Source organism: Chiloscyllium plagiosum, unplaced genomic scaffold (genome assembly GCF_037043375.1).
Source record: "Chiloscyllium plagiosum isolate Xiang-an unplaced genomic scaffold, Cpla_swu_hap1 HiC_scaffold_5, whole genome shotgun sequence".
NCBI lineage: Eukaryota > Metazoa > Chordata > Chondrichthyes > Orectolobiformes > Hemiscylliidae > Chiloscyllium > Chiloscyllium plagiosum.
Window position 1 is genome coordinate 105,685,699 of NW_028270143.1, and position 17,540 is coordinate 105,703,238.

Below are 17,540 nucleotides of genomic sequence, written 5' to 3' on the forward strand. Positions count from 1 at the left end.
TTGCTTGCATGATGTGCATGCACAACATCTGCTTGCGCTCTACTGTTAAATGTTTTCTAGGAGCTTTCCCAAAAACCCTTTAAAGGGGCTCTAACCAATTGTCTTTGCTATTAAATCTGACCATATGTTTTGTAAAGTTGCTAATTTTGTATGAAGCAGTGATTCTTCAATTAAATAATAGCTGGTGTTGTAGAGATTCAATTTGGTCTGCAGTGACCCCATAGCTAATCTACCTAGCCTGCACATACCTGGATGCTATGGAACAACCCAGCATAGCCAGTCCACCTAACCTGCACAGTCTTGACCCGTGGGAGTAAACCTGGAGTACTCAGCAGTAACCCATGCAGATACCAAGAACTGAATTCAGTCCCTGGTACTGAGGCAGTGGTACTAACCATGCTGCCACACTGAAGTGCTTGCTATGCACTTCACTTATTCCACTTAAGTAGTTTAGGACCATGTCCCCAAGTTAGTCCCATCTGTGTGCTTGCTTTCTTAAATTAAGAATAGCCTGTTAAATGTTGATACAGTGCAAGTATGCGTACTTAAAGTCATAGAGATGTACAGCATGGAAACAGACCCTTCGGTCCAACCCGTCCATGCCAACCAGATATCCCAACCCAATCTAATCCCACCTGCCAGCTCCCGGCCCATATCCCTCCAAACCCTACCTATTCATATACCCATCCAGATGCATTTTAAATGTTGCAATTGTACCAGCCTCCACCACATCCTGTGGCAGCTCATTCCATACCCGTACCACCCTCTGTGTGAAAATGTTGCCCCTTAGGTCTCTTTTATATCTTCCCCTCTCACCCTAAATCTATGCCCTCTAGTTCTGGGCTCCCCGACCCCAGGGAAAAGACTTTGCCTATTTACCCTATCCATGCCCCTCATAATTTTGTAAACTTCTGTAAGGTCACCCCTCAGCCTCTGCTCCAGGGAAAACAGCCCAGCCTGTTCAGCCTCTCCCTGTAGCTCAGATCCTCCAACCCTGGCAACATCCTTGTAAATCTTTTCTGAACCCTTTCAAGTTTCACAACATCTTTCTGATAGGAAGGCGACCAGAATTGCACACAATATTCCAACAGTGGCCTTACCAGTGTCTTGTACAGCTTGTCATGATTTGATTTTATTGTCATGTGTATAGTGAAGAGCTTTGAGCAGTACAGGCCAATCATAGTAAGCAAGAACCTACAGATCATAGGGTGCTTGGACGAGTGAGGTATACAAGTTACACTGCGCAGGAGGTGCACGAAGCAAGATCAGCATTAACAAGTTTGACTTTCCTTGAACTTAGTCCATTCTTTAGGCTAATAACATGGATGAACTGTTTTCAGAAAGTAATAGTGAAGCATGAATGCATGATCTGCTCTAAGCTGCTTGCTTCAGGTTGTCTGTGGCTTTTATTCAGTGTGAATCTGAAATATCAATTGATTATAGATTCCCTTTTCTTTCCATCTCCAGAACAAAACTGAAATGGTGAATGATATCATTAATAGTAATATGCAAAGTTGACCTTGTTTGTGTTTCTTAATTGTGGCATTGGCATTAAAATGTACACTTTAAATCCTCAGAATCTGGAAGGAAAACTTAGAGTTTAGAAATAGTCCTGGTGTATTAAAATGTAGGTTTCTAAATTCATGCAGCAGTGAGACTTATGCCAATCAGCCATGACCTATTAAGCAATTCAGTAGCATCTGAGTAACAGGTAAAATACTGTAGATGCTGGAACTCAAACCAAGTGCTGGTAATACTGAGCATGTCCAGCAATATCAATGGTGAGAGTAGCCTGTGTGTTGAAACTTATTTGGGTGGCATTTGCAACTGTTTTCCAATTTTCTGCCCATGAGAATACAGTTTGATATTTGACAGTGTTGTGATATTGAACATTAGAAGGAGAACCGGTTGTACCAAACTTGTGGAGCCACTTGTATGAATAAGTTGCTATAATTTAGTTTTTGCTCTGTACCTTCACTCATCAGCGATGTCCCCAATCTTTCTCCACAGGGAAGAAGCAGACTTGTTAATTTAACTTGCAGCTCATCAGTAGATTGATCACATTAGCTAGGAAGGTAAAAGTGTGAGGGCATGAATTTTTAAAAAATTTGCCCATGAGATGTGTGCATCACTAAAGACCAGCATTTGTTGACCATCGCTAGTTAATGTGGTCATGAGCCACCTGCTTGAATTGGTGCAGCCGACCTGATGAGTTTACTCCCATAGTGTTGTGAAGGAGCATGTTGCACACCGTGACAGTGATGGAGTTGTGCTGTTTTTCCAAGTTCCGATGGTCATTGTAGGTTATTCTTGTGAAGTTAAAACATTTGGAAAGGGGCTTCTGATCTGAAATATATCTTGTACATGGTATGCATTGTAGCCACAGCATCGATAGAAAAAAGTAAATGCTTAAGATGGATGTGCAGCAAGTAAGAAGTTTTTGTTTTTGATGTTGAGCTTCTTAAAACAACAATAATACAAGAACTTGGGATAGTATTCCATCATAATCTCCTGTGGCTTAGTGATGGACTGGCTCTAGGAATCAGGAAGTGAGTTACTCTGCAGAATTCCCAGAATCTGATTTCCTTATGTAATCTGTGTCTGTTTGATGGAATTACAATAATGGTAACGTTGACTTTCGAGGAACGCTTTGGTAGGATTCTCGATTGATAAGATGATCAGTGCTTAACATTTGGATATTAGTGAGATTTTGGGAGACCAAGTCATTTAAAGTATGTATTAACAAATTTGTTCGTGGCTTTAGCTGTCATTTTTGCTGTGGATTTGTATCTTGGTTCCTTTTTGGATTGACCTGTTAAATGTAAAATTGTGTCCGAATGGATGTTTGCTCTTTTTCCTCCTGGTATTAACTTATATTTCCAGCAGATGGTGCCCAAGACCTATTTCTTCAGTTCCCCGCAAGATATGTACTAGTGTTTGATGTACCAATTAGAATGAGCAAAACCTTTTTAGACATTGTGGAAAAGTTTTCCTTCAAATTTGCTATTCCCTAATTAAGAGCAATGCGATGAAACTGTTTTCTAAAGTCTTGCAGCCAATAGATAATGATGCTCCAAGGGTTTTGCTGATGGCTGATTTCACAATGCAGTTACACAAACAGCGTGGCTGAGGTTACCATGAAGGACTGTCCTCCGCCCGCCCCTGCCTGGCCATGACTCTCCGGTTTAGCCACCAGTCTGAGACTAGTCCTAAGATCTGGCAGAAGTATAATTACTTTACCATTTTTTAATATTAACCTTTTTCACTTCTATTTAGTCTGTTTATACTTTAAATAGGTTAAATTAATTCATTAACAAGTAATCGATCTCTGTTAGCACATGTTGGAGCTTTGTCTTTTTTTTTCTTCTTGAACTATCTTCATTTAATCCTGAAAGTGGGTGGGTACTCCAGTTAGAGGGGGCAAACAGAATCTTATAGTGGCTAATGAGCCTGGCCAAGTGACTGCTATTTCAGTGGGAGAGCAATTTGGAAATAGTGATCACAACTCCTTAGGTTTAAAAAATTAGTTATGAATAAGGATAAGTCAGGACTTCACAAGAAGTACTAAACCGGGAGAGGGCAAATTATGTCAGTGCAAGTAGGCGATCCTTTATCCAAAATCGTTGGGACCAGTTTTTTTGGAATTTAGAATTTCGGAATAAGTGACAATTTGAAATTTTTAAAAATCTTACTGGAAGAGCAGACTTAAGACTTGAGAGAAAATCCAGGCCTGCTAGTGCTGGGCCATGCCACCACCCCCTACGTCACATCTGAGTGACACACATTGAATGGATGTCAACTTGGGTTAACAGATTGCATGCCAAACAACCTTTTTTTTAATGAGAAAAAGCTTCACAAAAAAGCATTCTGATTTCGGAGCTTTTCGGATTTTGGAACTCCTGTATTAGGCAGGAGCTCAGGAGAGTTCATTTGGGAGCAGTTGTTACCGAGTCCATGTTTGACATGTATGTGTTCGAAGACCTGATCAGAGTTCAGGACCGGCGTGTTCCAATAAGGAGGAAGAACAAAGATGGCAATGTAGGGGACCCTTTGATAATGAGGGAGGTAAAGGTGTATGGCACACTTGCCTTTTACCAGGGAATAGAGTACAAGAGTCACCCTGTTATGCTGCAGCTTTAAAAGGATTTGGTCAGGCCACACTTGAGTATTGTTCAATTCTGGCCACGTTACAGGAAGGATATGGAGAGCTTTGAGAGTGTTTACCACGATACTGCTTTGATTTGTGGGTAGGAGCTATAAGGAGAAGCTAGAAAAACTGGTGGTTTTCTCCAGGGTGGTGGAGGCTGAGGGGAGACTTGCTGGACTTTAAAATCAGGAGATGCATAAATTGGGATAGGATCGAGGGTCAAAATCCTGAGTTGGAAGTGCCTAAAAGTGGGGGCCATGTATTGAAGGTGAGGGGTGAATCTCAGGACATGAGGCAAGATTTTGTTTTGAGTGATATGTCAGCAACACTCTCTCTTGCCAGGCATGCAGATTCAATATGGGTGTTTAAGGGATTTTTAGGTAAGAGCATGAATAATGCAAGGAATGGAGGGATCGTTTAACTTTGTCATCATGTTTGGCGCGACATTTTTCAGTCCACTGGCATGTTTCTGTGCTGTTATTTTTGTTCTATTTTATAATCTAAACTAAAGAGCAGTGTCTACTTTCTGGAAATAGTCTCATGGAGATGTCTTCATTGTCATAACTTGAAGTGTGTACTTTACAGCAAGACCTTCTGTGGCTGCTCTGTAGACTCATTACAAAATAGTCACCTGTGCTTCAGGGAGAGACTGGAATATTTTTGAAAATGTTGCTGTTAAATGTGCAAAGTATTCATGTGTTCAGTCTGTATGGAGCCAATCTGAGTTTTATTTCCATCAGTTGCCCCACCTTTACAATCAGTTAATTGTTGATGCCAGTCCAAAATGTAATGCATTCCAGCTGAGTTAGCCAAATATCCAACTCCTACCAGTTAGTCACAAGTACCACCTTAAGTGGATTTAGTCTTTTGCAAGAACCAACAAGTCCATTCATAGAAGAATGGACTCACTAATTTTATCTAGAATTTTTTGAATTGTTTGTGATGTTAGAATGGGCCAGCATTTTACTCCGTTTTTCGTCAGATTATTGTGGTGGAGAAAGTGGCCATTCCATGTTTGCACCAACTCGGAGTGTCATGATTTCATTCCATTCTCTGTCCTTTGCTGACAACCCTGTGCATTAATTCTACTAAAATGATCATTTAATGCTGTCATGATTACTTTTATTGAACTTGCCTCCACCACACTTTTAGGCAGTGTATTTCAGATCTGAACTGCTTCCTGTGTAAAGGTTTTCTTTGACACATTGTATTTACTACTTCTAAATCACTTAGATGTGTGCCCTCATGCTTGTTTCTTTAATGTAAGCTGAACAGGTTTCCTTATCTACTGTCAAGTCTTCTCAGACTCTTAAATGTTTAAGAAGTACTTTCTCCTTGCCTTTTTCTGCAAGTGTCCAATTTCCACAAGCTTTCATATCTTTCCCCTGAACCATTCCCAAACTGTTCTTTTCAGTGGCTTCATGTCGTAAAATGTGGTATTCAGCTGTACAGTATGGAGGTCTAACTAGTTTTATAGTTTATTATAGTCCCTACTGATACATTCTTTCTGAAGTAGATATTGAAGAAAGGATAGGGAAGGTGATTCAGGAGATGAGTGACAGTAATAGGGTGGTTGTTATGGGGGACTTTAACTTTCCTGATATTGATTGGGAAAGCTATAGCTCAAGTTCGTTAGATGGGTCAGTGTTTGTTCAATGTGTGCAGGAGAGTTTCCTGACACAATATGTAGACAGGCCAACAAGAGGTGAGGCCATACTGGATTTGGTTCTGGGTAACAAACCAGGCCAGGTGTTAGAATTAGAGGTAGGTGAGCACTTTGGGGATAGTGACCATAATTCGGTGATTTTTACTCTCGTGATGGAGAGGGATAAGTGTGTACTACAGGGCAAGAGTTATAGCTGGGGTCAGGGAAATTATGATGCGGTGAGGCATGACTTAGGATGTGTGGCTTGGAAAAGTAGACTCCAAGGCAAGAGTGTAAATGATATGTGGAGCTTGTTCAAGGAGCAACTATTGAGTGTCCTTGATAATTATGTACCTGTCAGGCAGGGAGGAAAGGGTCATGCGAGGGAGCCGTGGTTTAATAAGGAATTGGAATCCCTTGTTAAATGGAAGAGGGCGGCCTATCTCAAGATGAGACGTGAAGGTTCAATTGGGGCGATTGAGAGTTATAGGGTAGCCAGGAAGGACCTGAAGAGAGAGCTAAGAGCAGCAAGGAGGGGACATGAAAGGTCCTTAGTCGGTAGGATTAGGGAAAACCCTAAGGCTTTCTATAGGTATGTTAGGAATAAAAGAATGACTAGGGTAGGAATAGGTCCAGTCAAGGATAGTAGTGGGAAGTTGCGTGTGGAGGCGGAAGAGATTGGGGAGACACTGAATGAATACTTTTCTTCAGTATTTACTCAGGAACAGGGCATTGTCTTCGATGTGAATACTGAGACACAAATAAGTAGAATGGATGGCTTTGAGGTATGTAGAGAAGAGGTGTTGGAAATCCTGGAAAAGGTGAAAATAGATAAGTCCCCTGGGCCTGATGGCATTTATCCTAGGATTCTCTGGGAAGCAAGGGAGGAGATTGCAGAGCCATTGGCCTTGATTTTTATGTCCTCTTTGTCTACAGGAGTAGTGCCAGAAGACTGGAGGATAGCAAATGTGGTTCCCTTGTTCAAAAAGGGGGTGTAGGGATAACCCTACTAACTATAGGCCGGTGAGTCTCACTTCTGTTGTGGGCAAAGTCTTAGAGAGAATTGTAAGGGATAGGATTTATGCACATCTGGATAGGAATAATGTGATCAAGGATAGTCAGCATGGTTTTGTGAAGGGCAGGTCATGCCTCACAAACCTTATTGAATTCTTTGAAAAGGTGTCTAAGGAGGTTGATGAGGGGAAAGCGGTAGATGTGGGATATATGGATTTTAGTAAGGCGTTTGATAAGGTTCCCCATGGTAGGCTACTGCAGAAAATACGAAGATATGGCATTGAGAGTGAGTTGGAGGTTTGGATTAGGAATTGGCTGGATGGAAGAAGACAGAGGGTAGTAGTTGATGGCAAAGTTTCTTCATGGAGTGCCGTCACTAGTGGTGTTCCGCAAGGATCTGTTTTGGGACCATTGCTGTTTGTCATTTTTATAAATGACCTGGAAGAGGGGTTAGAAGGTTGGGTGAGCAAGTTTGCGGATGATACGAAAGTCGGAGGAGTTGTTGACAGTGAGGAAGGATGTGGCAGGTTACGGCAGGATATAGAGAAGCTGCAGAGCTGGGCAGAAAGATGGCAAATGGAATTCAATGTAGCTAAGTGTGAGGTGATTCACTTTGGGAAGAATAACAAAAAGATGGGGTACTGGGCTAATGGTCGGATACTTGGTAGTGTGGATGAGCAGAGGGATCTTGGTGTCCATGTACACAGATCTCTGAAAGTTGCCACCCAGGTAAATAGTGCGGTGAGGAAGGCATATGGCGTACTGGCTTTTATTGGTAGAGGAATTGAGTTCCGGAGCCGCATCTGGAATATTGTGTGCAGTTTTGATCGCCATACTATAGGAAGGATGTGGAGGCACTGGAATGGGTGCAGAGGAGGTTTACCAGGATGTTGCCTGGTATGGAAGGAAGATCGTATGAGGAAAGACTGAGACACTTGGGGCTGTTTTCATTAGAGAAAAGAAGGTTTAGGGGTGACTTGATTGAGGTGTACAAGATGATTAGGGGGTTAGATAGGGTTGACAGTGTGAACCTTTTCCCGCGTATGGAGTCGGGTATTACAAGGGGGCATAGCTTTAAATTAAGGGGGGGTAGATATAGGACTGAAGTTAGGGGTAGGTTCTTCACTCAGCGAGTCGTAAGTTCATGGAATGCCCTGCCAGTAGCAGTGGTGGACTCTCCCTCTTTATAGGCATTTAAGCGGGCATTGGATAGGTATATGGAGGATAGTGGGTTAGTATAGGTTAGGTGGGCTTGGATCGGCGCAACATCGAGGGCCAAAGGGCCTGTACTGCGCTGTATTCTTCTATGTTCTATACTGCCTGCTTTATTAATCTCACTTGTCTATCATGACTTAAGTGCATACACGTCCATTCTTTGTGACTCTGCACAATTGTTATACTTTTTATTTCATAGCCCCTCTGCATGCTATTTCTCCCAAAAAGTCACCTCTACATAGAACTTTCTGCCACCTATCTACCCACTCTTCTAACTTGTCTGTGTCCTTTTGTAGTTTTACTCTGATCTTTTTTGTCGTCCACAACTCATGAAATTGTCCCCATGCTCCGAGACTTTATTCATAAATCTGGTGAAGCAAGGGTCCCAGTCCTAACTTTTAGAACTTAACTGCAAGCCATTCTACAGCTCAAAATATCCATTAAATGCTAATGTTTATCAATCAGCTAATGTTGTATAATTGCCACTGTCTCTCATGTTTAACTCACTTTCTGTGTATTGAATGCCTTTTGGCAGTGTATGTACACATCAACTCTTTCACTGCTTCAAAATTACAAGTTAAATGTTATTTTTCCCTTAAATCCATGTTGGCTTTCCCCAACAAATCTGCGTTTTGTCCATGTGGCTTAATTCTATCCTGAACTATTGTTTCTACAAGTTTTCCCTGCTGAAGTTAAATTGCTGGAGAAATTTGGCAGGTATGGCATCACCTGAAGAGAGAACAGATTTGAGTCCAATGGTCCTCCTTCCACTAACATTCTCTTCTCCTGCCTGTCCCTCTTCTCCCCCACCAAAGCAACCGAACCCTGCCTGTTCGTTCCTTCTGCCCGCAGTCAATCCTGGTGCTTTGTATCTTGAGGCTTAAAGTTGTCTTGGTCTTGCTCCATATACATGTGATTGCTTTAGAAGCTGAAGTTATGAATAGTGAACACCATATACTGCCTGCTTTATTAATCTCTCACTTATCTGTCATGACTTAAGTGCATATACGTCCATTCTTTGTGACTGCACAATTGTTATCCCTTTTATTTCATAGTACCTCTGAATGCTCTTTCTCCCAAAAATGTCATCTGTGGCATGGTGGCTCAGTGGTTAGCACTGCTGCCTCACAGCGCCAGAGACTTTGGGTTCAATTCCTGCCTCTGTGCAAACTCCACACAGTTGCCTTTCTCCCCATGTCTGCATGGGTTTCCTCCGGGTGCTCTGGTTTCCTCCCACAGTCCAAAAGTGTGCAGGTTTAGTGAATTGGCGAAGTCAAATTGCCCACAATGTTAGGTGAAGGGGTAAATGTGGGGGAATGTGTCTGAGTGGGTTGCTCTTCAGAGAGTCGGTGTGGACTTAGTGGGCCGAAGTGTGGAAACTGGCCCTCAGTAATGTAATCTAATCATAACCATCAGTGAACACCACTTTTGACCTTTTACAATGGATGGAAGGTCACTTGAAGCTGAAAATGGTGTATCTTCTCTAGTTGAAGGGATAGTAGTAGTCTGAAGTATTCGTTTCAGGGTTTAGTACTTACCTGCAATTTTTTTTTGACTATGACAATGCTTGGTAAATATTTATTAAAAGCTGCATATTTTTTCATAGTGAAACCAAGAGCCAGGAAACCAAGCAAAGAGAAACACAGACTCCTTTGGAACGACTGACTACACCCCTTTCTACTGCAAGTAAATCCGTCCAAGTGAACGGAGCAGCCACAGTAAGTTGTTTTTAAATTGTAGGGAGGAAACTGATTATTTCCCAACTGGAGAATGGTTTACTATCTTAACTGCTTTTTAATCCAAGTCTTAGCAAACCTCGTATCTCTGTATTCCCTACTTTGAATTTCATTTGACAATTTCCAATTGTTTTCTACTTCCCAATTCACCACTTTTCAGGCAGTTTCTATCTAGTGTTCAGATGGAGTTGAATTGATGGGAGCAGCTTTAAATAAAATTGGGCGGCACGGTGGCACAGTGGTTAGCACTGCTGCCTCACAGCACCAGAGATCCGGGTTCAATTCCCGCCTCAGGCGACTGACTGTGTGGAGTTTGCACGTTCTCCCCGTGTCTGCGTGGGTTTTCTCCGGGTGCTCCGGTTTCCTCCCACAGTCCAAAGATGTGCAGGGTCAGGTGAATTGGCCATACTAAATTGCCCATAGTGTTAGGTAAGGGGTAAATGTAGGGGTATGGGTGGGTTTCGCTTCGGCGGGTCGGTGTGGACTTGTTGGGCCGAAGGGCCTGTTTCCACACTGTAATCCTAATCTAATCTAATCTAATCTAATCTAATCTAATAGTGGAATCTTTGAGAACAGTGCCAAGCTTAACACGCAAGACTAGAAACCATGGTTAATTCACATTGAAGCATAAAAGTGATAGCACAAATGAACAACAGAGCTGTCCCACATGCTCATTGTCTTAGTTGATTTTAGCTGTATACTTGAAATTACCTCTTTCATGTATTTGAATTGTAAAACTAAGCTTTCGGATCTGTTGCCCCGTAGCTGCTGAATTACCCTGTACATGGTTGCAACACCACCTTTTTTAGGAGTTAGAACTGTAAACAGAATTTAATTGTCAAATCCCTTTGGTTTAAACTGTCCTACTGTAAATCACTTGTGCACAGTTTCCTCTTCAAAAACCAAATTGCGAATGAGAAATGACATAATTTAAATTACAAAAGCGATTTAACATAGGTCCAACTCAACATACATGGCAAGAGCTGTGATTTGATCAATAATTTTACAACCTTCAGATGAGAAATAAAATGAAGTATTGTTGGAGGACTTCGATTCAGAATATTCAAACTGACCGGAAGTTGGGTTCAGCAAATTTTCTGCATTTAGCCTGGTGCCATTCTTAATCTAGTTGGATGTCTGGTTTGTCCATATGTCATAAGAGCAAAAAAGCTATTCAGTTTTATCACTCATGTGTTATGTCAGCCTCGCTTAATACACTGGTTCCATATCACTAATTTTCTTTTTCCCATTCATTTGGTATGCGTGTTATTGGCGAAGCCATCATTTATTTTGTGCTCCCCCAACTATGTTCATTAAATCTCAATGGGATTGTTAAGGGAATATCCGAATGTATTGGAGAATTCAAAACTGATTCTATTGGAGTGGTTCTAGGTATGACAAACTTCATATGTGTATGAGGAAGTTGGGATTGTTCTCCATTTTGAGGGAAGGCAGCTGAGAGATTTGAGGTATTCAAAATAATGAGCGGGCATGCAGTAGATAGGGTGAGAATATTTCTTGTAAAAGAAATCAGCACAGTGAGCATAAATTTGTACAAATGAAGCTAAGATGTGGGGAGCTTTTTCATGCAGCAAGCTTCGTGGTATAGATTGCATCACCTGGAAATGTGGTGGAGGCAGGTTCAGTTGAGACATTCAAGCTAGTCTATTGTTTTTTCTCCCTTTTTGGTGGTTACAGTGGCAGTAAGTTACTTCAGTTTAATTTGGATCAAGTTATTGTTGCATTAATTATCCACATTAACAGAATCCTGAGCAAACTCTTTTAACTGATGTATTCACTACCAGTCTTGGGAAAATGGTGTTAAACCAAGTCTAGACAACTGAATGGCTTGCTGCTCCTTTTTCAGAAATCATTTGAATCAATCCCACTGCTGTGGGTTTACGTAGTTAGACTGGGTAAGTGCGACAGATTTTCTTCCTTAATCTCATTTAGCATTGTCCTTTAAGTTTTATTTGGTGTCCTAAAATGATCAGCTTTATTTTGTGCAATTTAGTTAATTAACTGAAATTGGGGTTTGAACCAGTATCTCCACATCATTAATCCAAACCTCTGAATTGTTCCACATTACTGGAAATGGTAGCAGATGAATGAACTTCCTGTGGATGATTGCAAAGGTTAAGGTGTATCAGGTACAGAGCATTTAGGAATTCCAAAACATTAGTTTTTCACTTTATGGAAGTCCAAGGCAAACCTTTGATCACGGAGTAGCAAAATAGGTGATTAAACCTGCTGTAACTAAATTGCAGGAGAAATTTTGGCTGCAAGATTTAAGGTAAATTTAGGTTTTACTGAAATTGCAATTAATTTAATTGTCAATGTTGATTCTTCCTTTAACTTGACATGGTTATCTAGATTTTATTGCAAGGTACAAGTTTTCTTTGGTCAATGAGCCTTAACAGCTGATGTTATGGCTTCAACATATGACCTATTAGTGTGCGTTTTGTACATTGAAGCATTAATTACCCACATGGTATCTTCCCCTTCAATTTTTAGGTGTCAAATCCATTGAAAGATGCCTTTTGCTTGCTTGTTTCACTTCTGGGTTTTTGTTTCGTGATTTGCTTAACCTTGATACAACAGCTGTGTTGAGGGCCAGGAAGTGTTGATGTTGTAAGCATGCAGTGTCTGTGGCATTTTAATTTACATACTCCAATTCCTGGAAAACCATTCTTTCGAGGACATCTTCCATGTACGTGAAGATTACTCTATTGATTAGGTACCTCTATCTGATAAATGCTGTTTAGTACACATTGCTTTAAACTCACAAGACCTACCCAGGTAGACTTCAGTAGAATGATTACTGAGCTTAAAGGGGGGAAAACGGTTTGGCAGTTGTCACTTATATATTTGCAGTAATGAATAAATCAGGTCAATGTTTTAGTTTGCATAGAATGAAAAACCTATTGTTTCCGGTTTAATTGTCTTAGTGGTCTTTAAATTATACATGCATCCTATTCTGATTCACAGTGTGATGCATGAAGGTGTCAACAGCTAAATTTAGCACTGTTTGTAAGATGCAGACCCAGCACACTGCTTAACTTTGTCAAATAATTTGACCTTTTAACAAAAATAAATTACTGGGAAAACTGAGCAGGGTTGTTCTGAAGAGTAACTGACCTGAAACATTCACTCTGCTTTCTCTCCAGATGCTACCAGACTTGCTGAGTTTTCCCAGCAATTTGTTTGATTTACAACTTTGGTAATTCTGTTCCTTTAGGTTTAGTAATTTGATCTCTGTGGCTCATGATTCTTAAAATTGCAGCAAATTTTGTTTTAACTGGCACCTTAGGAATAGGCACTCCAGATAACGTGGCAGAAATTATAAACCTGAAATACCAAAGCTGCTTGTAATATCACGATTTGTGCAATTTGAATAGTCAGTTGATGGTGAGTGATAAGGCTGTCTATTTAAGTGTTATTTAAGGCAGAGTTGCATTAAGTGACTTATGCAGTAAATAAAGTGTAGTAGTGATATGTATTAGTATGTGTTTCCACATTATGTGCACCTTTTTGATCAGCTGGCACATGCCTGGTCCCAAATGTGCCTCTTAATGTTTGCTGTAGTATTAAAGGTTTTAAAACCATTGTATTGTAGGAAACTTCATGGAGATCTCTATTTTTGAAACTTAAAGCAGTAGGGGCACAAGTATTGAGGCTGGCTGACTGGATATAGCAAGAGTAAAGTCACATTTTTACTGTTTTATTTGTACTGAGGATTAAGGCTTTGGAACAAATGTAAGACACAACTTTACTCAATTTTTCTTAAGCCCATTGTGCTTAATTATTGGACCCCTGATTGCAGAATTGAGTTCAGTTATGTACTTCAGTGCTTGATTGCATCTTTTGTTCTTTCCATTTCCTATCCATCTTTTTGTTGTCCAAAAAACACAGTACTGTAATTTCCAGCGTCAGACCCCCCCCCCCCTTTTTTTTTTATTCATTATCATGAACTGCCTTGATGGTGACCTTTTTTGGCAGCAGCTTAACTTTATGTTGGTTTAAACTATTCCTGTCCCACTCCTACACTTAGTATTTCTCCTTCTATTCATCTTCCCCTACTGCCCCACCCCTAACAAGAGCATCTCAATTGTACTTGCAAATTCTGTACAGGTGAGGAAAACCTGTTAAAGTATTAACCTTTTTTCAGGTGGCTGTAGACAGCTCCCATGTTTGAAAATAAGTTGAAGACTATTAACTTCAATGATATTGCAGCATCCTGGATAACATTTGAGTGCATTCATTTAATAGAGCAGTAGCAACTGTTGCTAGTTAAGGTTACAGTAAAAATCATGAGGGGTACAGGAATGCAGTGCTTATGTTGAACTATGGTTGCACTAGTGTATTGGCTTAATAAATATAATTGAATTGGTTTGACTGAGTTCTGATTTGAAGAAAATATTCAATACAAATGCAAGTGACCAAGATATCTTTTTTAAAATCCAATAGTTCACTAGTCTGAGAAAGCTGCCACCTTTCCTGGTTAAGCTTTTGTTATTGCAGCATCACACTCTTAATTTCCTTCAAATAGCCCAAGAAATCAGCTGTATTAGAACAGCTGGCATGGCTAGTAAATATCAGTCTTGCCCAGAATGCCTATCCAAGAGAAACTTTTTTGGGGTGTACATGGTGGTTTCCTCCTTGATGCAAAAGTTCCACCTTTTTTTTTTAAATTGAAGAGTCCTTTTGCTTCGAATTAGAGAGCATGCAACTTGGTGTCAGCTGGAGTTGTAAAATGAAATTCAGACTTAGCTAAATCCTTTTGCATGTAATTCCTGAGTAACAAGCTAGGTAATGCTTGTTTTGAAGCTCAAATAATTCTTTGCTTTACTGAATTTCTGTATGTTTAGTCATGTGCTGTTTTACTTTTGTTTTGACCAGTAAACTAAAGTTTAATTATTATTAGTCGATGTAAGTTTCTGGCACAAAGCTATTTCTGCTGAGGTTGAAACTTTTTTTAAAAAGCCAGTAGGTACGTATTAGTGGCTGCATCATGCAGTGCTCACAGGAAGTTGGACTGCATGAAAAACAGATAATGACTTATTAAAAGATCTTGGGTTGCATTTATGACCTTTTTAGTTGCTAGTGGGAATTTTAATTGTGCTGTATTCATTTAAGATTGATTCACTTAATATTGAAATGGTTAAAATGGTGAGAATTGGATGGCAGATTTAAGGATAGCAAAGGATTTGATTTCAGTGTAGTGTATTGGTTAATGTACTTGTGAAGGGATATAATTTTGAAGCAGTGCACCAACTGGAAGGTAGTAAGTGGGGTTTTGTGACTTATTATGAACATGTTTACTATTTGTTCAATAACTGCTTCCAGAAGAATTTGTTGAATATAGCACTAAGTGTCTCCCAAGTATTTTGCTGTTTTCCTTAAGGGAAATTCTAACCAACTCTTGAATGGTCTACTGCCTGCAGCTGAGGAAATTTAGACACTGGTGTCTTTAGACTTTTTAAAAATGTCTGACAAGATCTTTTCCAAAAAAAGCAAGAAAAATTTGAAGCAAACAAGTAGCTAATATTGCATTCCCCACCTCAACCAATATGTTCACTTAACCATTTGTAAGGCTGTTTGTTTCAAACTTCATGATCCTGCATAATGTCTTCAACTGCCTTGATCTGAAACGGACGCAATCAATCTAGATGCCTCACTCAAGGTTGTTGAATAGCCTCCGTACTATGTACAATCCACACGACTAGTTATTCACTCCAACGATCGCTTACCCTTGTGTTAAATACTGCTTGGATAGAAAACTAGAACCATAAAAGCCTCCATGCCAGAGCTGAAGTGACTAGCATAGACACATGATCTATAGCATGAGTAACTGGAGTGTCATTGCCCACTCTGTGCCAAATTTGTAGGCTGCTCTCAATCACTTAAATACTGGATACAAGAGAGACTCCCCATCTGTCTGTTCCTGAATATTATGGAAATGCCCCTACAGCCTGTTCCACCATTGAATGAAATCATTGCTGATCTGTGGCCTACTTCCTTTGTTCAACAAAATTTTATTTCTAAAATTGTGATCCTGCATCTACTGCCACTTGGAAGAGTTCCAAATCTCTACAACCCTTTGTAGAATTGTGAACTCAATCTCCTAACTGGCCCTAATTCTCAGATTTTTACCATTTTTAGTTCTAGATTGCCAAATAGTAGAAATAGGGCAGACAAAGAAACTTTTTTCCTGCTAATATCTTAAAGACTAAGAACAGATTACCTCTTAACCATCTAAATTCTAAAGAAAACCGGCTTAATTTCAGGCATAACTTATGCACTGTTTTACTCTAGTCCTTGTGATAAAGGACAGCATTCCACTAGGTATTTTATTTCAAATGTCATGTGCAGAAAACAAGAATCGGTGTATGTGAGAATGCACACCATCTCACTTGCTTACATTGAACTCCCATCTGCCACCAGCCCAATGTTTGACAAATTGTGCCTCAAGTATTTTCTCAACTAATTGCTAGTGTTGAGTGTACCTACACATGGTGATGTTGGCATTGTGATTGTTACTTGATGAGTGATGCAGAATCTCAGGCTGATGTTTTTAGGGGCACAGCTTCACATTCCACAATAACAGATGATTTTGACTTAACTGGAATTTAAAAAGCTAGCTTCAGGGAAAACTAATCACTGTTAAATGTCATGAAAGCCCACCTGGTTTGTGCCTTCAAGGATATTAATCTGGCATGGCCTGTGTGTGACTCCAGATCCATAAGTGTGGCTACTTTTAATTGCCCACAGAAATGTCCAAGCAACTTCTTCATTCTAGGAGAATAAACGCTGGCAATTTGCATTCCCTGAACACACCATTCTCTTAACAACATGTAAGAGAATTGGACAAAATCTACCAGTTTTGCTTTTAATAGTTTCTCCTGATTGGGAGGATCACAAAACACTGGTGTCCTTGTGGGGTGCCGGTTCTACAGAATACCTGTAGAACAAACTATGGGGGACTGGATACTGTTGGTATGTTTGTGTTTTCCCCCACCACAATTCAGAAATAGCCAGGGAAGATAAAGAAAACAACCAATGTTGATGTCTTCCAATAGAAGGTCTAAAGCCATACTGACACCGGAAGGATCGCCTCCGTTGCATGAAGGTGATTCTGGCAAATACTTAGATCTTGGCTGACACTACAAAAGAAATTCCATTAAGTCCACCGCTGTAAAATGATTGAAGTCACCAGGTTTTGTTCTTAATCTTTAGTTTACAGCTCTCCTGCTGATGTTGATTCCTCCAGATGTTCTGCAGTGTCCTGGAGAGTATCAGTTGCCATTCCATGGCTAAGTTATCGGTAATATTCTGTGGGTTGTCAAAGGCATTGCAAATGTTGTCCTGAGTGTGAAATGGATTTTGCCAATTTGGCCTCTTACTGATGGTTTGGTAAAGCTTCTCTTTAGGTCAGCATAGTGTTGCATCACTTGGGTTTTGTCTTTGGGTGTTACCATGAACTGTTGGAGATCTACTGCCTTCATTTGTGACCTTCAGTTCTGCCAGTCGATGAAGGTTGCTTATTCTCGGAAATACTGTACTTTGGTCTAATTTTCATCAACTGGTCCTGGTAACTGGTGCTTAAATGCAATGATTTGGGCACAGAATTCTAGCTGACTTTCATCAATTGCTTTGCAGTTGAGTTGGTCATGTGAAGATTTTCCAGACTTGATAGAGCTACATTTGGAATTCCACTCTGGTTAGGTTGCTTTAGGGCTGAAATGTTGATCTTCCTGTTGGACTTCGGGATCTGTGAATTGGG

General features: G+C 40.3%; 1 protein-coding gene across 11 annotated transcripts in view; it reads left to right on the forward strand.

Moving 5' to 3' along the window:
- Nucleotides 1-17,540, forward strand: part of larp4b (La ribonucleoprotein 4B) — a 153,908-nt gene that overhangs the window by 126,808 nt on the left and 9,560 nt on the right. For all 11 annotated transcript variants that reach the window (XR_015757271.1, XR_015757267.1, XR_015757266.1 and 8 more), the window contains exon 16: nt 9,628-9,739. Coding sequence is in view for 4 of the 11 variants with exons in the window: in XM_087987543.1 (XP_087843669.1) it covers nt 9,628-9,739 (112 nt within the window). In the remaining 7 variants the exon portion in view is untranslated. The remainder of the gene's footprint in view (nt 1-9,627; nt 9,740-17,540) is intronic.